Source organism: Mustelus asterias, unplaced genomic scaffold (assembly GCF_964213995.1).
Source record: "Mustelus asterias unplaced genomic scaffold, sMusAst1.hap1.1 HAP1_SCAFFOLD_2639, whole genome shotgun sequence".
NCBI classification, from domain to species: Eukaryota; Metazoa; Chordata; class Chondrichthyes; order Carcharhiniformes; family Triakidae; genus Mustelus; species Mustelus asterias.
The window spans coordinates 12,697-37,559 of record NW_027592584.1 but is presented as its reverse complement, the minus strand read 5'-3'; the positions used below and the strand labels follow the sequence as shown (position 1 = coordinate 37,559).

Below are 24,863 nucleotides of genomic sequence, written 5' to 3'. Positions count from 1 at the left end.
CTGGAGCGTATGGGGCTGAGGGGTTAACTTATAGAGGTCTACAAAATATTGAGGGGCATAGATCAGCTAGATAGTTAATATCTTTCCCCAAAGGTAGGAGAGTATAAAACTAGAGGACATCGGTTTAAGGTGAGAGGGGAGAGATACAGAAGCGTCCAAAGGGGCAATTTTTCCACACAGAGGGTGTTGAGTGGAACAAGCTGCCAGAGGTCGTAGTAGAAGCGGGTACAATGTTATCTTTTAAAAAGAACAACAGTTACATGGGTAAGATGGGTTTAGAGGGATATGAGCCAAATGCAGGCAATTGGGACTAGCTTGGGGGGTTTAAAAAAAAGGGCAGCATGGATAAGTTGGGCTGAAGGGCCTGTTTCCATGTTGTAAACCTCTATGACTTTATGAAACAGATAGACTGGAATTGCCTCTGCCTGAAGAGGCACCTGTCATTGTGATTTTGGCTGACAGCAATCCTGTGGCCAAGTTAACATGCCCTTCTGCCTTCAGAGATCTGTGGACAAACTCAGAATCCCTACAGTACAGAAGAGACCATTTGGCCCATCAAGTCTGTGCCAACTCTCCACAGTAACGTACCTAAGCCCTCTCCCCCATCCTACCTGGCAACCCCACACATTTCCCATGGTAATCCATCTAACCTACACATTTTGTGACACTATGGGGGAATTTAGCATGACGAATCCACACAAACTGCACATCTTTGAACTTTGGGAGGAAACCAGAGCACCCAGAGGAAACTCACGCGGAGAATGTAGTCACCCAAGGCTGAATTGAACCTGGGTCCCTGGGGATGTGAGGCAGCAGTGCTAATCACTGTGCCAAAGTCCCTTTGTTCCACAGAACACCCTAGTATCCTACCATTCATTGAGTACTTTGTCAAATTAGTCCTTCCAAAGTGTATCTCTCTTTGTATCAAACTTTAGTGAGGCGTTTGATAAAGTCCCTCATGGTAGGTTGGTGCAAAAGGTTGGATCTCATGGGATAAAGGGGGAGGTGGCTAGATGGGTGGGGATCTGGCTTGGTCACAGAAGACAGAGGGTGGTACTGGAAGGGTCTTTTTCCGGCTGGATGCCTGTGACTAGTGGTGTTCCGCAGGGCTCTGTATTGGGACCTCTGCTGTTTGTGATTTATATAAACGATCTGGAAGGTGTAACTGGGGTGATCAGTAAGTTTGCGGACGACACGAAAATGGCTGGACTTGCAGATAGTGAGGAATATTGTCAGAGGCTACAGAAGGATATAGATAGGCTGGAAATTTGGGCAAAGAAATGGCAGATGGAGTTCAATCCAGATAAATGCGAAGTGATGCATTTTGGTAGAACTAACGTACGGGGGAGCTATACGATAAATGGCAGAACCATAAAGGGTGTAGATACGCAGAGGGACCTGGGTGTGCAAGTTCACAGATCCTTGAAGGTGACGTCACAGGTGGAGAAGGTAGTGAATAAGGCATATGGCATGCTTGCCTTTATAGGACGGGGCATAGAGTATAAAAGTTGGGGTCTGATGTTGCAGTTGTGTAGAATGTTGGTTCGGCCGCATCTGGAATACTGCGCCCAGTTCTGGTTGCCACACTACCAGAAGGACATGGAGGCTTTAGAGAGAGTGCAGAGGAGGTTTACCAGGATGTTGCCTGGTATGGAAGGGCTTAGTTATGAGGAGAGATTGGGTAAACTGGGGTTGTTCTCACTGGAAAGACAGAGGATGAGGGGTGACCTAATAGAGGTGTATAAAATTATGAAAGGCATAGATAGGGTGAACGCTGGGAAGCTTTTTCCCAGGTCGGTGGTGACATTCATGAGGGGGTCATAGGTTCAAGGTGAGGGGGGGGGGGGGGAGGTTTAACACGGATATCAGAAGGACGTATTTTACACAGAGGGTGGTGGGGGCCTGGAATGCGCTGCCGGGCAAGGTGGTGGAGGCGGACACACTGGGAACGTTTAAGACTTATCTAGATAGCCACATGAACGAAGTGGGAATGGAGGGATACAAAAGAATGGTCTAGTTTGGACCAGGGAGCAGCGCGGGCTTGGAGGGCCGAAGGGCCTGTTCCTGTGCTGTATTGTTCTTTGTTCTGTATCATCTCACGTTTGTCAGGGTTAAATTCCATCTGCCACTTATCTGCCCATTTGACCATTCCCTCTATATCTTCCTGTAGCCGAAGACACACAGCCTCACCGTTAACCACCGAGCCAATCTTTGTGTCATCCACAAATTTACTGATCCTATGCCCCACATAGTCATCTATGTCATTTACATAAATGACAAACGATCAGGGACCCAGCACAGATCCCTCTGGTACGCCACTGGATAGAACATAGAACATAGAAAGCCACAGCACAAACAGGCCCTTCAGCCCACAAGTTGCGCTGATCATATCCCTACCTCTAGGCCTATCTATAGCCCTCAATCCCATTAAATCCCATGTACTCATCCAGAAGTCTCTTAAAAGACCCCAACGAGTTTGCCTCCACCACCACCGACGTCAGCCGATTCCACTCACCCACCACCCTCTGAGTGAAAAACTTACCCCTGACATCTCCTCTGTACCTACCCCCCAGCACCTTAAACCTGTGTCCTCTCGTAGCAACCATTTCAGCCCTTGGAAATAGCCTCTGAGAGTCTACCCTATCCAGACCTCTCAACATCTTGTAAACCTCTATCAGGTCACCTCTCATCCTTCGTCTCTCCAGGGAGAAGAGACCAAGCTCCCTCAACCTATCCTCATAAGGCATGCCCCCCAATCCAGGCAACATCCTTGTAAATCTCCTCTGCACCCTTTCAATGGCTTCAACATCTTTCCTGTAATGAGGTGACCAGAACTGCGCGCAGTACTCCAAGTGGGGTCTAACCAGGGTCCTATAAAGCTGCAGCATTATCTCCCGACTCCTAAACTCAATCCCTCGATTAATGAAGGCTAGTACGCCGTACGCCTTCTTGACCGCATCCTCCACCTGCGAGGCCGATTTAAGAGTCCTATGGACCCGGACCCCAAGGTCCTTCTGATCCTCTACACTGCTAAGAATGGTACCTTTCATATTATACTGCTGCTTCATCCCATTGGATCTGCCAAAATGGATCACTACACACTTATCCGGGTTGAAGTCCATCTGCCACTTCTCCGCCCAGTCTTGCATTCTATCTATGTCTCGCTGCAACTTCTGACATCCCTCCAAACTATCCACAACACCACCTACCTTGGTGTCGTCAGCAAACTTACCAACCCATCCCTCCACTTCCTCATCCAGGTCATTTATGAAAATGACAAACAGCAAGGGTCCCAGAACAGATCCCTGGGGCACTCCACTGGTCACTGACCTCCATGCAGAGAAAGACCCCTCCACAGCCACTCTCTGCCTTCTGCAGGCAAGCCAGTTCTGGATCCACAAGGCAACAGCCCCTTGGATCCCATGCCCTCTCACTTTCTCAAGAAGTCTTGCATGGGGGACCTTATCGAACGCCTTGCTGAAGTCCATATAGACCACATCCACCGCTCTTCCTTCGTCAATGTGTTTGGTCACATTTTCAAAGAACTCAACCAGGCTCATAAGGCACGAGCTCGTAAGGACTGCTTTAGTGACTGGATACTGGCTTCCAGTCACTAAAGCAGTCTTCCATCATAGAAACATAGAAAAACTACAGCACAAACAGGCCCTTCGGCCCCACAAGTTGTGCCGAACATATCCCTACCTTCTAGGCCTACCTATAACCCTCCATCCTATTAAGTCCCATGTACTCATCCAGGAGTCTCTTAAAAGACCCTATTGAGTTTGCCTCCACCACCACTGACGGCAGCCGATTCCACTCACCCACCACCGTGTGTGTGAAAAACTTCCCCCTAACATTTCCCCTGTACCTACACCCCAGCACCTTAAACCTGTGTCCTCGCGTAGCAGCCATTTCCACCCTAGGAAAAAGCCTCTGAGAGTCTACCCGATCTATGCCTCTCAACATCTTATATACCTCTATTAAGTCTCCTCTCATCCTACTTCTCTCCAAGGAGAAAAGACCAAGCTCCCTCAGCCTATCCTCATAAGGCATGCCACTCAATTCAGGCAACATCCTTGTAAATCGCCTCTGCACCCTTTCAATCTTTTCCACATCCTTCCTGTAATGAGGCGACCAGAACTGAGCACAGTACTCCAAGTGGGGTCTGACGAGGGTCTTATATAGCTGCATCATTATCCCCGGACTCCTAAACTCAATCCCTCGATTGATAAAGGCCAGTACACCATACGCCTTCTTAACCACCTCCTCTACCTGCGGGGCCGATTTTAGAGTCCTACGGACCCAGACCCCAAGGTCCTTCTGATCCTCCACAGTACTAAGAGTCTTTCCCTTTATATTGTACTCCTTCATCCCATTTGACCTGCCAAAATGGACCACTACGCATTTATCTGGGTTGAAGTCCATCTGCCACTTCTCCGCCCAGTCTTGCATCCTATCTATGTCCCTCTGTAACTTCTGACATCCCTCCAGACTATCCACAACCCCACCAACCTTCGTATCGTCGGCAAACTTACCTGCTCTCAAACAAAGCCCTGTTTGAGAGCGGATATGCACTCCATCTGACGAAGGAGCAGTGCTCTGAAAGCTAATGGCATTTGCTACCAAATAAACCTGGTGTTGTTAAAACTCTTACTGTCTTCACTATGTGGCCACAGGATTGCTGTCAGCCGAAATCACAACGACAGGTGTGATTTTTTTATATTTAAGACTTATCTTAACAGGGAATAGAGGGATATAAGCAGATGGCTTAGGTAGGTAAACGCGATCGGCGCAGGCTGCAGGGCTGAAGGGCCAGTTCCTGTGCTGTATTGTTCCTTTTTCCTAAAAGGGTAAAAAAATAGCTCACAACTATTTCCTGTCACTCCACTGATCTGAATACATAAGAAATAGGAGCAGGAGTAGGCCATCTAGCCCCTCGAGCCTGCCCCGCCATTCAATAAGATCATGGCTGATCTGACCTGGATCAGTACCACTTACCCGCCTGATCCCCATAACCCTTAATTCCCTTACCGATCAGGAATCCATCCATCCGCGCTTTAAACATATTCAGCGAGGTAGCCTCCACCACCTGAGTGGGCAGAGAATTCCAGAGATTCACCACCCTCTGGGAGAAGAAGTTCCTCCTCAACTCTGTCTTAAACCGACCCCCCTTTATTTTGAGGCTGTGTCCTCTAGTTTTAACTTCCTTACTAAGTGGAAAGAATCTCTCCGCCTCCACCCTATCCAGCCCCTGCATTATCTTATAAGTCTCCATAAGATCCCCCCTCATCCTTCTAAACTCCAACGAGTACAAACCCAATCTCCTCAGCCTCTCCTCATAATCCAAACCCCTCATCTCCGGTATCAACCTGGTGAACCTTCTCTGCACTCCCTCCAATGCCAATATATCCTTCCTCACATAAGGGGACCAATACTGCACACAGTATTCCAGCTGCAGCCTCACCAATGCCCTGTACAGGTGCATCAAGACATCCCTGCTTTTATATTCTATCCCCCTCGCGATATAGGCCAACATCCCATTTGCCTTCTTGATCACCTGTTGTACCTGCAGACTGGGCTTTTGCGTCTCATGCACAAGGACCCCCAGGTCCCTTTGCACGGTAGCATGTTTTAATTTGTTTCCATTGAGATAGTAATCCCATTTGTTATTATTTCCTCCAAAGTGTATAACCTCGCATTTATCAACGTTATACTCCATTTGCCATATCCTCGCCCACTCACTCAGCCTGTCCAAATCTCTCTGCAGATCTTCTCCGTCCTCCACACGATTCACTTTTCCACTTATCTGTGTCGTCTGCAAACTTTGTTACCCTACACTCCGTCCCCTCCTCCAGATCATCTATATAAATGGTAAATAGTTGCGGCCCGAGTACCGATCCCTGCGGCACGCCACTAGTTACCTTCCTCCAACCGGAAAAACACCCATTTATTCCGACTCTTTGCTTCCTTCGTCAGGTGAGCTTGCCACTTAGCTAATGAAGGAGCAGTGCTCTGAAAGCTCGTGATACGTAATAAACCTGTTGGACTTTAACCTGGTGTTGTGAGACTTCTTACTATGCCCACCATAGTCCAACACCAGCATCTCCACATCAGAATATGAAAGAATTAGGGTAAAATACAGAGATACAATTTAGACATAGCTCCAACTAATGAACTGACAGCAGGCTCTGTACTGTAACTTCCATTACAAGTGTCAATATCATACCTGCTGCTTTGGAAGAGGTTGGTGTATGGAACAAGAATCTGCTTTTTTTGTTCAATCTGATGTGTTTCTGAATAAACATACCAATGATGTGCAAAGACCATTTATTGAGTAAATATAAAAGGGGAAAATTGAACTCCTATACAACTTGTGTAGTAAATGAGCCAATCAAGTCTGTTTTCAGACTAATGCGACATTATGCTGAAAGACCACTCCTGACCTGCTGCTCCAAGGCACCAATGTGCAGTGGGCCACCTGTTCACTTTGCCCATGATAACAGGAAACCATTCAACAAGGAGGCCCATATTCTGACTTGAATGTTATCAAGTCCCAAACAATGGTAACACTTGTTCAGTGGGGCTTGTGAACAGATAATGCACTGGCAAACTCCATTAGCCAAATGTTACTTGAAGTTGGCAATCCCTGGCTTATCCCTCCCCATCCCCAAACTAACAAGAAACACAAAACAAATAATGTTTCTTAATCTGTTCAGTATAGCTCTTCCCCAAAGTGCAAAATGAGTGTTTAACAAACTGTACCTTAAACAGAAACTTATGTGAAATGCGTCTCAGGTCTGTGGTAACATCATGCCAATATTTACACAAAATTTAAGACAGTTCCATCAATGTTTGTTAAACGTTGAATTTAATGATCACTTCTGAATCAAAGTTCTATGCAGATTTTATTGGTACACTGACTTAAACTAAATGCAATTTAACTACTGCAGTATTTACAGTCCAGCTCTGTAGAAGCAGACAACAATGGTATCATTACAGTGTGGCATTTCATTTGGCAAGTGTAACCATTTTCCTCCCCCGACAGTCAATTCCCCAAACTCAATACAGTTTTCTAGGTGACTTCATCAGATCCCTTTCACATATTCTTCTGATGATGTTCAAAGTCTTGTTATATTATTCAGGCTGCCCTTCCTCTTTTGGGGGTTCAAACTGTGCAAGCTATGAACAACAGATTGAAGTACGTTAGCTTTCATTAAAATAAACTTTCCAGACAATGTCTGCATCAAATATGTGATGCAGAGTACACCTGCACACTCAACAATTCTCAAATAGCTTTCACAGTTCAAGTAAACTTTTTTTGGTGAAAATGTAAATAGTTTGACAAAGAATACACAAATGAAAACAAGATTTTAAAACTGAACAGATAATTCAATGTTGATTCAACTTGAACCTAATCCTTTTAAACCCTTTTACAGTGATCAGCTGGCCTTAGCTGTTTCAGATAGGGAGAAAAATGAAAAACAGTAAATAGACAGTAACAATGTTTGCAGACATCTGATCGCTGAATTAAAATCTGTAATTCACATTGTTCAGCTAACTGCCAAGTGGCATGCTGGCAGAGGAGACTGGATTGAGTCTCACAGCTGACAGTGGAGCTCGACAGGCCAGCTGTGCTGTGCATCACTCTCACCATGTTTGACAACATCACCATTACAACAGAGGAAGCATTGCAACTCTTTGTTACTTGAAAGGGATATTTTGAATACAGTTCTCTCTGCTCTTTCTCCAGTTGAACTAAATAATCATGATAGGCAGAGGCTGGGAATTGGTTCAGACTTAAAAAGATCATTCAGCCATCATGTCGACAGTAGCTCTTTACTAGAACAATCCTAAACCAATCTGACTGCCCCAGATAATCCTCATAATTCTGTGTCAATTCCAAACTCAGTAACTGACCCACACTCTCTCTAGAGATGAGTTTGTATAGGGTTATTAGCTTGACAGGATAGATAGGGATAGGGGGTTCCAGGCCATGGCGGGATCTGGACACAAACTGAGAGAATATAAAAGGAAGTGTTTTTGGACCAGGACCCAATGTACATCAGCCAGCAAAGAGCTGATGGGTGGACTGGACTTTGATATAGACAGCAGAATTTAGATGATCTCAAGTTCAGAATCATAGAATAGAATCATACAGTGCAAAAAAAGCCCTTCGGCCTATCGAGTCTGCACTGAGACGCGAGAACATCTAATCTCATTTACCAGCACTTGGCCCATAGCCTTGAATTTTCTGACGTGCCAAGTGGTCATCCAGTTACTTTTTCAAAGGATGTGAGGCAACCCGCCTCCATCACCCTCCCAGGCAGCACATTCCAGACCATCACCACCTTCTGGGCAAAAAAGCTTTTCCTCACATCCCCCTCCCCCCCCAAACCTCCTGCCCCTCACCTTGAACCTATGTCCCCTTGTGACTGACTCTTCAACTAAGGGAACAGCTGCTCTTTATCCAGTCTGTCCCTGTCCCTCATAATATTGTACACCTCGATCAGGTCGCCCCTCAGTCCTCTCTTTTAGGAAGGAACGATGTGAGGGTGGCCAGGAGAGAAGTGGAATAGGACTGAAAATGCTGGAAATACTTAATAGGTCTGGCAGTATTCATGGGGAAAGAAAGGGAGCTAATGACATTGTTTCTCTCTTCACAAATGCTGCCAAATCTGTGAAGCCTTTCTCGTGTTTTGTTTTTAGTTTAGAATTCTAGCATCAGCTGATTGTGCTTTTGTAGAACAGGAAGAGTCAACTCAGGAGGTAACAATAGCACAATGACAGTTTCAGCAGAGCCGAGGCAGGGTGGAAATGTTACAGAGGTGAAAACATAACAAAAATAATGTGTTGTCAGATAACTTAGCTCAGTGACATATCTGACACAGAATGCAGACAGTTTGGTTCAGCCTCAGAGGGTGGCTAGGGAACATAATTTATGGCAGGACAAAGACAATGGTTTTGTTCTTCCCATATCTAACTGGAGAAAATTGTGACTTAGCTAGGACTGGATGTTAGAAAATCTCTCTGACAATGCAGAGGTAATGGAAGAGAAGTAGACCTGGGTGTTATCAGCGTACATGTTCAATCTTCAGATGTCCTTTGTCTATCCTTTCAAAGTTTTCTGCACTTTCTGAATTCCCTTAAAGTGCTAGACAGGTAGAGTCATAGAGGTTTACAGCATGGAAACAGGCCCTTTGGCCCAACTTGTCCACGCTACCCCTTTATTTTTTAAACCCCTAAGCTAGTCCCATATGCCCGCATTTGGCCTATATCCATCTTACCCATGTAGCTGTCTAAACGCTTTTTAAAAGACAAAATTGTACCCACCTCTACTACTACCTCTGGCAGCTTGTTCCAGACCCTCACCACCCTCTGCGTGAAAAAAATGCCCCTCTGGACACTTTTGTATCTCTCCCCTCTCTCCTTAAACCTATGCCCTCTAGTTTTAGTCTCCCCTACCTTTTGGGAAAAGATATTGACGGTCTAGCTGATCTATGCCCCTCATTATTTTATAGGTCTCTGTAAGATCACCCCTCAGCCTTCTACGATCTAGAGAAAAAAAATCCCAGTCTATCCAGCCTCCCCTTATAACTCAAACCATCAAGTCCCGGTAGCATCCTAGTAAATCTTTTCTGCACTCTTTCCAGGTAGATAAAAGCATATGGAGGCTGACCAATCTGACTCAGCAGCAAGAGAGCTACCTACTGAGCCACAGCTGACCAACAATATGTTCTCCAAATACCTAGTCATTTTATTTTATACTCTGAGCCCCAGAGTCAGATTGGTTCAATTCCCAATCTAGGACTGAGTGCAGAAATGAAGGCTGATGTCAGATGTACATTAAAATTGAAGCCACATTTGTACTCTCATGTGGATGTAAATCATTTTGTATCCTGGCCAATATTTATCCTCAAACATCAAAACCAAATCATTTGGTCATTATCATATTATTGCTTTTGGGAGTGCACAGATTGGCAGCCTTACTTCCCATGTTACAATGGTTTGTTCATATATTAAGTTGATCTTTCTCTTCACCCTATCGGTGACTGCAACATTACAATCTGCATCCTTTCCTTCTCCCCCAAGCACTCTCAATGGTATGCTTTGTCTTCTTAGTTTTCACTGTATCCCAATACATGTGACAATAATAAATCAATGCCTAACTTTGAGTGCTTTATGTCTGTGAAGTGTTTGCGATGTCCAGTGGTCGCAAAAGGCATCATATATATGCAAATCTTTCTTTGGCCCCATACTTCAAACCAACCTCGCAACTCAAGACTGGGCATCCATGAGGCGCTGTGGGCCATCAACAGCAGCGGAATTGTACTCCAGCACAATCTGCAACCTCATGCTCCAGCATATCCCCCACTCAACCATTACCATCAAGCCAGGGGATCAACCCTGGTTCAATGGAGTGTGCAGGAGGGCATGCCAGGAGCAGCACCAGACATACCTAAAAATGAGGTGTCAACCTGGTGAAGCTACCAAACAGGACTACTTGCATGCCAAACGGCACAAACAGCAAGTGATGGACAGAGCTAAGCGATTCCACTATCAGCGGATAAGATCTAAGCTCTGCAATCCTTCCACATCCAGCCGTGAATGGTGGTGGATTAAACAACTCACTGGAGGAGAAGGCTCCACAAATATCCCCATCCTCAATGATGGAGAAGCCCAGCACATCAGTGCAAAAGATAAGGCTGAAGTATTCGCAGCAATTTTCAGCCAGAAGTGCCGATTGGATTATCCATCTCGGCCTCCTCCAGAGGTCCTGAGCATCTCAGATGCCAGTCTTCAGCCAATTCAATTCACTCCACGTGATATCAAGAAATGATTGGAGGCACTGGATACTGCAAAGGCAATGGGCCCTGATAATATCCCGGCAATAGTACTGAAAACTTGTGTTCCAGAGCTTGCCGCTCCCCGAGCCAAGCTCTTCCAGTACAGTTACAACACTGGCATCTACCCAACAATGTGGAAAATTGCCCAGGTACAGTGGAGCCCCGTTGTAACACGATGGTTGGGGTCCATAAAATGTTATCGCGAATGTTATCGGGGTCGCACTAAATCACTAAACCGGAAAGAGCAAACAAAAGGGTCCAATGACTCATCACGTCATATCCGATTTCGCAGTAAATCGAGGCGCGTCACAACGGGGCTCCACTGTATGTCCTGCACACAAAAAGCAGGACAAATCCAACCCGGCCAATTACCGTCCAGTCTACTCTTTATCATCAGTAAAGTGATTGAAGGGGTCATCAACAGTGCTACCAAGCACTGCTCACCAAAACTGACTCAGTGTCGCCCAGTTTGGGTTTCACCAGGGTCATTCAGCTCCTGACCTCATTACAGCCTTGGTTCAAACATGGACAAAAGAGCTGAATTGCAGAGGTGAGGAGAGAGTGGCAGCCCTTGATATCAAGGCCGCATTCGACCAAGTGTGGCATCAAGGAGCCCTAGCGAAACTGCAATCAATGGGTACCAGGGTGCAAACTCTCCGCTGGTTGGAGTTATACCTGGACATAGGAAGATGGTTGTGGTTGTGGAGGGTCAGTCATCTCAGCTCGAGGACTTCTCTGCAGGAGTCCCTCAGAATAGTGTCCTAGGCCCAACCATCTTCAGCTGCTTCATCAATGACCTTCCCTCCATCATGAGGTCAGAAGTGGGAATATTCGCCGATGATTGCACAATGTTATAGAAGCTTAGTTAGGCTGCACTTGGAATATAGTGTTCAATTCTGGTCACCACACTACCAGAAGGATGTGGAGGCTTTGGAGAGGGTACAGCAAAGATTTACCAGGATGTTGCCTGGTATGGAGGGCATTAGCTATGAGGAGAGGTTAGAGAAACTTGGTTTGTTCTCACTGGAACGACGGAGGTTGAGGGGCGACCTGATAGAAGTCTACAAGATTATGCGGGGCATGGACAGAGTGGATAGTCAGAAGCTTTTTCCCAGGGTGGAAGAGTCAATTACTAGGGGGCATAGGTTTAAGGTGCGAGGGTTTAAGGAGATGCACGAGGCAAATCTTTTTTTACACAGAGATGGTGGGTGCCTCGAAATCACTGCCTGGGGAGGTAGTGGAAGCAGATACATAGAAAAACTACAGCACAAACAGGCCCTTCGGCCCCACAAGTTGTGCCGAACACATCCCTACCTTCTAGGCCTACCTATAACCCTCCATCCTATTAAGTCCCATGTACCCATCCAGAAGTCTCTTAAAAGACCCTATTGAGTTTGCCTCCACCACCACTGACGGCAGCCGATTCCATTCGCCCACCACCCTCTGTGTGAAAAACTTCCCCCTAACATTTCCCCTGTACCTACCCCCCAGCACCTTAAACCTGTGTCCTCTCGTAGCAGCCATTTCCACCCTGGGAAAAAGCCTCCGAGAGTCCACCCGATCTATGCCTCTCAACATCTTATAATACCTCTATTAGGTCTCCTCTCATCCTACGTCTCTCTAAGGAGAAAAGACCGAGCTCCCTCAGCCTATCCTCATAAGGCATGCCGCTCAATCCAGGCAACATCCCTGTAAATCTCCTCTGCACCCTTTCAATCATTTCCACATCCTTCCTGTAATGAGGCGACCAGAACTGAGCACAGTACTCCAAGTGGGGTCTGATGAGGGTCTTACATAGCTGCATCATTATCCCCGGACTCCTAAACTCAATCCCTCGATTGATAAAGACCAGCACACCATACGCCTTCTTAACCACCTCCTCCAACTGCGGGGCCGATTTTAGAGTCCTATGGACCCAGACCCCAAGGTCCTTCTGACCCTCTACAGTACTAAGAGTCTTTCCCTTTATATTGTACTCCTTCATCCCATTTGACCTGCCAAAATGGACCACTACGCATTTATCTGGGTTGAAGTCCATCTGCCACTTCTCCGCCCAGTCTTGCATCCTATCTATGTCCCTCTGTAACTTCTGACATACTTCCAGACTATCCACAACCCCACCAACATTCGTGTCGTCGGCAAACTTACCAACCCACATCCTCATCCAGGTCATTTATGAAAATGACAAACAGTAAGGGTCCCAGAACAGATCCCTGGGGCACACCACTGGTGACCGACCTCCATTTAGAAAAAGACCCATCTATACACACTCTCTGCCTCCTTTGGGCAAGCCAGTTCTGGATCCACAGGGCAGCAGCACCTTGGATCCATGCCCTCTCACTTTTTCTAGAAGCCTTGCATGGGGGACCTTATCGAACGCCTTGCTAAAACCAATATAAACCACATCTGTCGCTTTCCCTTCGTCAATGTGTTTAGTCACATTTTCGAAGAACTCCACCAGGCTCGTAAGGCACGATCTGCCTCTGACAAAGCCGTGCTGAGTATTCTTGAGCATACTAAACCTCTCTAAATGCTCATAAATCCTGTCCCTCAGGATCATCTTCATCAGCTTACCAACCACTGAGGTTAGACTCACCGGTCGGTAATTTCCTGGGCTATCCCTATTCCCCTTCTTGAAAATAGGAACCACATCCGCAATCCTCCAATCCTCTGGCACCTCTCCCGTCTCCATCGACGACGCAAAGATCATCGCCAGAGGCTCTGCAATCTCTTCCCTCGCCTCCCACAGTAACCTGGGGTACATCCCATCCTGACCCGGTGACTTATCTATCTTGATGCCATTCAAAGATTCCAGCACAACCTCTTTCCTAAAGTCCACATACTCAATCCTTTCAGTCCACCGCAAGCCCGCAGTACATCCAGGTCCTTTTCCTCTGTGAAAACCAAGGCAAAATACTCATTAAGCACCTCTGCCATTTCTACTGGTTCCGTACAGTCTTCCCCGCCTTCACCTTTTATAGGCCCTATTCCTTCACGTCTCATCCTTTTACTTTTCACATATTTATAGAACGCCTTAGGGTTTTCCTTAATCCTACCTGCCAAGGCCTTCTCGTGACCCCTTCTGGCTCTCCTAATTTCCTTCTTTAGTCCCTCCCTACAAGCCGTATACTCATCTAGATCCCTATCTTCGCCAAGCTCTCTGAACCTTTTGTACGCTTTCCTTTTCTTCGCGACTAGGTCCCGCACAGCTTTCATGCACTACGGTTCCTTTAACCTACCAACATTTCCCTGTCTGCTCGGAACGATAGTGACTTTTAAGGGGCGCCTTGATAAATACATGAATAGGATGGGAACAGAGGGATATGGTCCCCGGAAGGGTAGGAGGCTTTAGTACAGTCAGGCTGCATGTCAGTGCAGGCTTGAAGGGCCAAAGGGCCTGTACCTGTGCTGTAATTTTCTTTGTTCTGCACCATTCGTAACTCCTCAGATACTGAAGTAGTCCATGTTCAAAAATGGAACAAGATTTGGACAATGTCCAGGCTTGGGTGGACAAGTGGCAAGTAACATTCGCGCCACATAAATGCCAGGCAATGACCATCACCAATAAGAGACACTCTAACCACTGCCCCTTGATATTCAAATGTTGTTACCATCACTGAATCCTCCACTGTCAACATCCTTGGGGTTACCATTGACCGGAAACACAAATGGACTCACCACATAAACACAGTGGCTACAAGAGCAGATGAGAGGATAGGAATACTGCAGCGAGTAACTCACCTCCTGACTCCCCAAAGCAGTTGATGTTGTCTGCATGGACTTTAGCAAGGCCATTTGACAAGGTAGGTTTTTGCATAAAGTTAAATCTCACGGGATTCAGGGTGAGGTAGCCAAATGGATACAAAATTGGCTTGATGACAGAAGACAGAGGCTGGTTGTAGAGGGTTGTTTTTCAAACTGGAGGTCTGTAACCAGGGTGTGCCTCAGGAGTCGGTGCTGGATCCATTGTTATTTGTCATTTATATTAATGATTTGGATGAGAATATAGGAGGTATGGTTAGTAAGTTTGCAGATGACACCAAGATTGGTGGCATAGTGGACAGTGAAGAAGGTTATCTCGGATTGCAACGGGATCTTGATCAATTGGGTTAGTGGGCTGACGAATGACAGATGGAGTTTAATTATATAAATGCGAGGTGATGCATTTTGGTTGATCGAACCAGAGCAGGACTTATTCAGTTAATGGTAGGGCATTGGGGAGAGTTACAGAACAAAGAGATCTAGGGGTACAGGTTCATAGCTCCTTGAAAGTGTAGTCACAGGTGGACAGTGGTGAAGAAGGCATTCAGCATGCTTGGTTTCATTGGTCAGAACATTGAATACAGGAGTTGGGACGTCACCCTATTATAGTTGTGGTCACCCTATTATAGAAAGGATATTATCGGTAGCACAGTTGTTAGCACTGCTGCTTCACAGCACCAGGGACCTGGGTTCGATTCCCAGCTTGGGTCACTGCCTGTGTGGAGTTTGCACATTCTCCTCGTGTCTGCGTGGCTTTCCTCCGGGTGTTCCGGTTTTCTCCCACAGTCCAAAGATGTGCGGGTTAGGTTGATTGGCCATGCTAAAAAAAACAAATTGTCCTAAGATGTGTAGGTTAGAGGGATTAGCGGGTAAAATATGTAGGGATATGGGGGTAGGGCCTGGGTGGGATTGTGGTCGGTGCAGACTCGATGGGCCGAATGGCCTCTTTCTGTACTGTAGGGTTTCTATGATTTCTTCTATGATTCTAAACTAGAAAGAGTGCAGAAAAGATTTACTAGGATGCACCGGGACTTGATGGCTTGAGTTATAAAGAGAGGCTGTGAAGGTAAAGGGTTAATTTTTTTTTGTACTCAATGTATTTTGTACCTAGAATATATCACAAACATAACCCTTCATTATGGCTAATCCCCCCCTTGTTTATACTGCTCCTAGCATCAATATAAATTATTTATTCATGGTTTCCTTTTATTCTTATAAAGACAGATTGTTGTTGTTTGCAGACTTGCAAATCTTACTTTTTCTACAGGCTTGTGTGCTAAATGTAAACGGTTCTATTCAGTGGGACTAGGCAAAAAATGGTTCGGCACAGACAAGAAGGGCCAAAAGGCCTGTTTCTGAGCTGTAATTTTCTATGGTTCTACGGAAGCAGCAGCTACAGATGATAGAATGTGATACGGCCGTTTGACAGGAAGACACCCCACTGGAACAGCTGCAATTGCGCCGGTATCTTCAAAGGGAAAGCCGCGGAACCCAAAGACTGCATCGTGACTACAGCTGCTAGAGACTGGTGCTTCATGACCTGAGAATGCCAGATACACTCTGGTTTATGGTCAGATACATCGTGCTTCGTGATCAAGGACTGTCAATTGGACTTTAATTCATGACCAGACCAGTGTTTGCGTCGTGACTGGTGCTGGGAGCCATAATGTATAAATGTCCACTCTTGTGTTCAGTGAGAAGTCTGGTGAATCGCTGTTAAGGTTGCCAGATCTCTCCCAAAAGCTTTTGAGAATAAAGCCTTACTGTATCTTGACTCAGACTAGTCTCAGAGGTATTTTTTTTACCTACAACAGGCTGGATAGACTGGGACTTTTTTCTGTGGAGCGTAGAAGGCTGAGAGGTGATCTTATAGTGGTCTATAAAATAATGAAGAGCATAGATCAGCTAGATAGTCAATATCTTTCCCCAAAGGTTGGGGAGTCTAAAACTAGGGGACATAGGTTTAAGGTGAGAAGGGAGACCCACAAAAGGGTCCAGAGGGGCAATTTTTTCACACACAGGGTGGTGAGTGTCTGGAACAAGCTGCCAGAGGTAGTAGTAGAAGAGGCAGGTACAATGTTGTCTTTTAAAAAGCATTTAGACAGTTAGATGGGCAAGATGGATACAGAGGGACATGGACCAGACACAGGCAATTGGGACTAGCTTAGGGGCTAAAAAAGAGAGGCATGGACAAGTTGGGCCTGTTTCCATGCTGTCAACCTCTATGACTCTATCCACCATCTACGAGGCACAAGTCAGGAGTATGACAGAATACTCCCCACGTGTCTGGATGGTTGCAGCCACAACAACACAAGAAGCAAGACTTCTCGAGAAAGTGAGAGGGTATGGGATCCCATGCAAGACTTCTCGAGAAAGTGAGAGGGCATGGGATCCAAGGGGCTGTTGCCCTGTGGATCCAGAACTGGCTTGCCTGCAGAAGGTAGAGAGTGGTTGTAGATGGGTCTTTTTCTGAATGGAGGTCAGTCACCAGGGATCTGTTCTGGGACCCTTGCTGTTTGTCATTTTCATAAATGACCTGGATGAGGAAGTGGAGGGATGGGTTGGTAAGTTTGCCGACGACACGAAGGTTGGTGGTGTTGTGGATAGACTGGAGGGATGTCAGAAGCTGCAGCGTGACATAGATAGGATGCAAGACTGGACGGAGAAGTGGCAGATGGACTTCAACCCAGATAAATGTGTAGTGGTCCATTTTGGCAGGTCAAATGGGATGAAGGAGTATAATATCATGGGTAAGACTCTTAGCAGTGTAGGGGATCAGAAGGACCTTGGGGCCCGGGTCCATAGGACTCTTAAATCGGCCTTGCAGGTAGAGGAGGTGGTTAAGGCGGCGTATGGTCTTCATCAATCGAGGGATTGAGTTTAGGAGTCGGGAGATAATGATGCAGCTTTATAAGACCCTCGTCAGACCCCACTTGGAGTACTGTGCTCAGTTCTGGTCGCCTCATTACAGGAGGGATGTGGAAATGATTGAAAGGGTGCAGAGGAGATTTACAAGGATGTTGCCTGGATTGGTTGGCATGCCTTATGAGGATAGGTTGAGGGTGCTCGATCTTTTCTCCTTGGAGAGACGAAGGATGAGAGGTGACCTGATAGAGGTGTACAAGATGTCGAGAGGTATAGATCGGGTGCATTCTTGGAGGCTTTTTCCCAGGGCTGAAATGGCTGCTACGAGAGGACACAGGTTTAAGGTGCTGGGGAGTAGGTACAGAGGAGATGTCAGGGATAAGTTTTTCACTCAGAGGGTGATGGGTGAGTGGGATCGGCTGCCGTCAGTGGTGGTGGAGGCAAACTCAATAGGGTCTTTTAAGAGACTTGTGGATGAGTACCTGGGACTTAATAGGATTGAGGGTTATAGGTAAGCCTATATATAAGCCTAGGTAGGTAGGGACATGACCGGCGCAACTTGTGGACCGAAGGGCCTGTTTATGCTGTATTTTTTCTATGTTCTATGCTTGACACTATCCAGGACAAAGCAGCCCACTTGATTGGCACCGCATCCACTCCCTCCACCACCAACGCTCAGTAGCAGCAGTGTGTACTATCTACAAGATGCACTGCAGCAATTCACCAAAGATCCTTATACAGCACCTTCCAAACCTACAACCACTTCCATCTCGAAGGACAAGGGCAGCAGATAAATGGGAACACCACCACCTGCAAGTTCCCCTCCAAGCCACTCACCATCCTGACTTGGAAATATATCACCGTTCCTTCAGAGTGGACAGAGTACCCTCCGTCGCCCAGTACTTCCCCGGAGCGGAGCAGCTACGACATCTTCTCCGGAGCCTTCAACATGCCATTGATGAAGACTAACATCTTGCCAAGGCCATCCCCACACCCCCACTTCTTGCCTTCAAACAACCGCACAACCTCAAACAGACCATTGTCCGCAGCAAACGACCCAGCCTTCAGGAGAACAGTGACCACGACACTACACAACCTTGCCACAGCAACCTCTGCAAGATGTGCCGGATCATCGACGCGGATGCCATCATCTCACGTGAGAACGTAACCCACCAGGTACACGGTACATGCTCTTGCAACTCAGCCAACGTTGTCTACCTGATACGCTACCAAATAAACCCGTTGGACTTTAACCTGGTGTTGTGAGACGTCTTACTGTGTTCAATTCCCAGATCAGACACTTCAGCAGAAAAATCAAAGCTGACATTCTACTGCAGCGTTGAAGGAGTGCTGCACGGTTGGAGGTGCTGACTTTCAGATAAAACCCTGTCTGGTGTCTCAGGTAGATATAAAAGATCCCATGGCATTATTTCAAAGAAGAACAAGAGAATTATCCTAGGTGTTGTGGTCATTCTTTGTCTCAATCATATAACTAGGAAATAATGGATTATCTGGTCATTATCACATTGGTATCCAATTAATAGCGAAACAGGAATGTCCTCCAACGGTGACTACAATTCCAATATGCTTTTGAGCTGTCCTGTGGTCATGAATGGTGCTATATAAATGTAAGTCTTTCTTTTCCTTCATCAACAGCAGAAACAATCTGCTAATTATTTTTCCAATGTTTAAACTTTTTTTGCCCGTAACCCCACACATTTCCCATGGCTAATTCTCCTAACCTATACATCTTTGGAAACTAAGGTGCAATTTAGCATGGCCAATCCACCTAACCTGCACATTATTGTACAGTGGGAGAAAACCCATGCAGAGATGGGGAGACATGCAAACTCCATACAGACAGGTGTGAAGAATAGAAAAGGAGAATATTATTTAAAAGGAGAGAATGAAGCTCTTGAATGTGCTGCCTGGAAAGGTGGTGGAGGCGGGTTGCCTCATATCCTTTAAAAAGTACCTGGATGAGCACTTGGCACATCATAACATTCAAGGCTATGGGCCAAGTGCTGGTAAATGGGATTAGATGGGAGGTCAGGTGTTTCTCACATGTCAGTGCAGACTCGATAGGCTGAAGGGCCTCTTCTGCACTGTACAATTCTATGATTCTGAAAATGTGGTGGTGTTTTCATAGATTAAAGTTAGATTGTCGGTACAGCAGGTAATTAAGAAGCCGGATCATTGGCCTTTATTACAAGGGGGATGGATTATAAAGGTGGGGAAGTCTTTTTACCACTGTACAGAGCATTGGCGAGTCCATACAGAGTACACCGTACAGTTTGGTCACCTTACTTAAGAAGAGACAGACTTGCATTGGAGGCAGTTTGGAGAATCACAGACGTTTTACAATGCAGGCCATTCAGAATGTACTGGCTCTCAAAGAGCATTCTACCCAGTCCCCTGTTTTATCACCATAACCTTACACATTCTTTCTTTTCAGATAGCAATCCAATTTCCCTTTTGAATCTCTTGATTATCCCGAAGTAATGGATCTGACTTGCCGACTTCCCTAACCTACATTATTCCAACATGCCAGAGGCTGTTCACCTTGGAGACCTGTGGATATGGGTACGGCCCAGCGCGAGACTTACACCATCTCCCCCAGATTTTCAAGGGCCAGCGAGAGCTCACCACCCCCTCAAGAAGTTTGTTCCAAAAAACATTATTTTCTCAAAAGTGAAACATTCTTTCCTCACATCGCTTTTGTTTCTTTTACCAATTACTCTGATTTTGTGCCCTCTCGTTCTGGTGTCCTGTGGAAGAAACAATCCCTTCAAAAAGCTGAAAGGGCAGGGGAAGGTGTGTTAGTGGTATCTTCAGGCTGGAGATGGCGGAATTGGCAGAGGGTGATCTAGTGAACCTTGAGGCTGGTAGGGTGGAAGGTGAGGACATGTGAAATAACATCATGTCTCTGGGAGAGAGAGGGGAAAGGGTGAGAACAGAGTGCCTGAAATACATTGGATACAGTGGAGTGCCCTCCAACCACACCGAGGGTAGGGAATTCTCAGTTAAGGAAAAACGAAGACAGCCAAATGCTCTAGTTTGAAAGGTTGTATCGTCCGAACAGATAAAACAGAAAGAGGGGTAATGGAATCCAGTCCTTGCAGGAAGCAGTGTATGAGGAGGTATAGTTAAGTTAGCTGTGGCTTGCAATGGAAACGATCAAAGTCTCCTTTAGTTCCTTTCTTGCTTCTCTTAGCAGCCTTGTATACATTTTATCCATCCTGCTTAAAAAAGATCTATTCTATTCATTCAGTCCTATTACAGTGTAACAACACAATGGCAAGTTTTGCCACAGACATTGCGGGACAGGTCAGCATGCCAGACAGCATGGTGCATTACCTTGGCTTTTAAATCCTTATTTTCCTCCAGTAGTAACTCGTATTTCTGCCTCAGTTCTATCACTTCGAGTCGCAGTGTTTCAACATCTGCAGTCTCAGGGCCTGCTGTGCCCAAATGCTGTTTCAAAAAACTAATATATATATTAAGGAAATAAACCAAGCACCTTTCAATACAGTGAAATTGTCACAGCATCATGCTAGCTACTTAGAAACAAAGGCAAAAATAGGATTTATGGAGCCAACCTCCTGTGGCAAACTCAGTCTGTAAATGTCAATCCACAATAACCACAAGAACTGTTTCACGGAACGGGGCAGTCAAATCAGCACTGCAGTCACAGTTCCTTCAGCCTTCCAAAATATACATTCAGCCCCTCCAGCACCATGCAAAGTGGCAGTTTAGGCCTTTCTATAAATAACCAGCAACGTCAACAGATCTTTCCATGATCCGCCCCTCACCTGCTCCAATTCCTGTGGAGGGTGGGACAGTAAAATTATGTCCTCAGCTCCTTATTATACTCCTTATACACCTATGACTGTGTGGCCAAATTCCCCTCCAACTTGATTTTCAAATTCTGACGACACCACCTTAGTGGGTCAGGTTTCAAACAATGGCAAGACAGAGTACAGGAATCAGATAGAGAATCTGGTGAACTGGTGCAGTGACTGGCCCAATTGATCAAGATCCCGTTGCAATCCGAGATTACCTTCTTCACTGTCCACTATGCCACCAATCTTGGTGTCATCTGCAAATTTACTAACCATGCTTCCTATATTCTCATCCAAATCATTAATATAAATGACAAATAACAATGGACACAGCACTGATCCCTGAGGCACACCACTGGTCACAGGCCTCCAGTTTGAAAAACAACCCTCTACAACCACCCTCTGTCTTCTGTCATCAACAGGTTTATTTGGTAGCAAAAGCCACACAAGCTTTCGGAGCTCTTAGCCCCTTCTTCAGGTGAGTGGGAATTCTGTTCACAAACAGAGCTTATAAAGACACAGACTCAATTTACATGAATAATGGTTGGAATGCAAATACTTACAACTAATCAAGTCTTTAAGAGACGAAACAATGTGAGTGGAGAGAGCATCAAGACAGGCTAAAAAGATGTGTATTGTCTCCAGACAAGACAGCCAGTGAAACTCTGCAGGTCCACGCAACTGTGGGAGTTACAAATAGTGTGACATGAACCCAATATCCCGGCATGTACCATGCCTCGGTAAATTGGGGAAACTATGCAGACGCTGCGACAACGGATGAATGAACACCGCTCGACAATCACCAGGCAAGACTGTTCTCTTCCTGTTGGGGAGCACTTCAGCGGTCACGGGCATTCGGCCTCTGATATTCGGGTAAGCGTTCTCCAAGGCGGCCTTCGCGACACACGACAGCGCAGAGTCGCTGAGCAGAAACTGATAGCCAAGTTCCGCACACACGAGGACGGCCTCAACCGGGATATTGGGTTCATGTCACACTATTTGTAACTCCCACAGTTGCGTGGACCTGCAGAGTTTCACTGGCTGTCTTGTCTGGAGACAATACACATCTTTTTAGCCTGTCTTGATGCTCTCTCCACTCACATTGTTTCGTCTCTTAAAGACTTGATTAGTTGTAAGTATTTGCATTCCAACCATTATTCATGTAAATTGAGTCTGTGTCTTTATAAGCTCTGTTTGTGAACAGAATTCCCACTCACCTGAAGAAGGGGCTAAGAGCTCCGAAAGCTTGTGTGGCTTTTGCTACCAAATAAACCTGTTGGACTTTAACCTGGTGTTGTTAAACTTCTTACTGTGTTTACCCCAGTCCAACGCCGGCATCTCCACATTCTGTCATCAAGCCAATTATGTATCCATTTCGCTACCTCACCCTGGATCCCATGAGACATAACCTTATGCAACGACCTACCATGCGGTACCTTGTCAAAGGCCTTGCTAAAGTCCATGTAGACAACATCAACTGCACTGCCCACATCTACCTTCTTGGTTACTCCTTCAAAAAACTCAATCAAATTTGAGAGACATGATTTTCCACTCACAAAGCCATGCTGACTGTCCCGAATCAGTCCTTGCGTCTCTAAATGCCTGTAGATCCAGTCTCTCAAAATACCTTCCAACAACTTACCCACCACAGATGTGAGGCTCACTGGCCTGTAGTTCCCTGGCTTTTCCCTGCAGCCCTTTTTAAACAAAGGCACAACATTTGCCACCCTCCAATCAAAGTTTTAAGCTGCTTGTGGATAAGGACAAAAGTGGTCCTTGGACAAAGGTGTTAAATTGGGGGAAGACTACAACAACATTAGGCAGAATCTGGAGAGTGCTGATTGGGGGAGGCTGTTTGATGGTAAATCATCATCTAATATGTGGGAGTCTTTCAAATGTCAGTTGATTGAAGTTCAGGACCGGCATGTGCATGCGAGGATGAATGATAAGTGTGGCAAGTATCAGGAACCCTGGATAACGAGGGATATTATGAGCCTTGTCAAAAAGAAAAAGGAAGCATTCATAAGGTCTAAAAGGCTTAGGACAGGTGAAGCCCTTGAAGAATATAAAGAACGTAGGAAGGAGTTAGGAGGGCTAAAAAGGGTCATGAAAAGTCATTGGCAAACAGGATTAAGGAAAATCCTAAGGCATTTTATATGTATGCAAAGATTAAGGTAACCAGGGAAAGGGTTGGTCCACTCAAGGATAGTGGAGGGAAGCTATGCATGGAACCAGAGGAAATGGGCAAGATACTAAATGAATACTTTGCCTCAGTATTCACCAAAGAGAGGGACTTGATAGATGAGGAGCCTAGGGTAGGGTGTGTAGATATTCTGGGTCACATCGATATCAAAAAGGTGGTGGTGTTGGCTATCTTAAAAAGCATTAAAGTAGATAGGTCCCCAGGCCCTAATGGGATCTACCCCAGAATATAGAGGGAGGCAAGGGCGGAAATTACTGGGGCCTTGAAAGAAATCTTTGTATCCTCATTAGCTACAGGTGATGTTCCAGAGGATTGGACGATAGCCAATGTTGTTCCACTGTTTAAAATGGGCAACAGGGATAATCCAGGAAATTATAGGCCGGTGAGCCTTACGTCAGTGGTAGGGAAATTATTGAAAAAGATTCTTCGGGACAGGATTTACTCACATTTGGAAACAAATGGACTTCTTAGTGATAGCATGGCTTTTTGAAGGGGAGGTCGTGCCTCACTAACTTGATTGAGCTTTTCGAGGAAGTGACGGAGATGATAGATGAGGGAAAGGCAGTGGATGTTGTATACATGGACTTCAGTAAAGCCTTTTACAAGGTACCTCATGATGGACTGGTACGAAAGGTGAAGTCACACGAGATCAGAGGAGAGCTGGCAAGATGGATACAGAACTGGCTTGGCCATATAAGACAGAAGATAGTGGCAGAGGGGTGCTTTTCTGAATGGAAGGCTGTGACTAGCAGTGTCACTGACCTCCTCAGAAGATAAACACGGGACACAGTGGACAGAGTACCCTTCGTCGTCCAGTACTTCCCAGGAGCGGAGAAGCTACGGCATCTCCTCCGGAGCCTTCAACATGTCATTGATGAAGACGAACATCTCGCCAAGGCCTTCCCCGCACCCCCACTTCTTGCCTTCAAACAACCACGCAGCCTCAAACAGACCATTGTCCGCAGCAAACTACCCAGCCTTAAGGAGAGCAGTGACCACGACACCACACAACCCTGCTACAGCAACCTCTGCAAGACGTGCCGGATCATCGACACGGATGCCATCATCTCACTTGAGAACACCATCTACCAGGTACACGGTACCTACTCTTGCAACTCGGCCAACATGGTCTACCTGATACGCTGCAGGAAAGGATGTCCCGAGGCATGGTACATTGGGGAAACCATGCAGATGCTACGACAACGGATGAATGAACACCGCTCGACAATCACCAGGCAAGACTCTTCTCTTCCTGTGGGGGAGCACTTCAGCAGTCACGGGCATTCAGCCTTGGATCTTCAGGTAAGCGTTCTCCAAGGCGGCCTTCACGACACACGACAGCGCAGA

The 24,863-nt window shown here is 46.1% G+C and overlaps 1 protein-coding gene across 1 annotated transcript in view; it reads right to left on the bottom strand.

Annotated features, from left to right (window-relative positions):
• Positions 1-6,849: 6,849 nt before the first annotated feature.
• The window catches only part of mycbp (MYC binding protein), a 30,557-nt gene continuing 12,543 nt past the window's right edge, over positions 6,850-24,863 (bottom strand). The window contains exons 3-4 of the mRNA XM_078207724.1: positions 20,829-20,958; positions 6,850-7,179 (exon numbers count right to left, since the gene is read on the bottom strand). Coding sequence (XP_078063850.1) covers positions 7,135-7,179; positions 20,829-20,958 — 175 coding nt within the window. The 3' untranslated portion in view covers positions 6,850-7,134. The remainder of the gene's footprint in view (positions 7,180-20,828; positions 20,959-24,863) is intronic.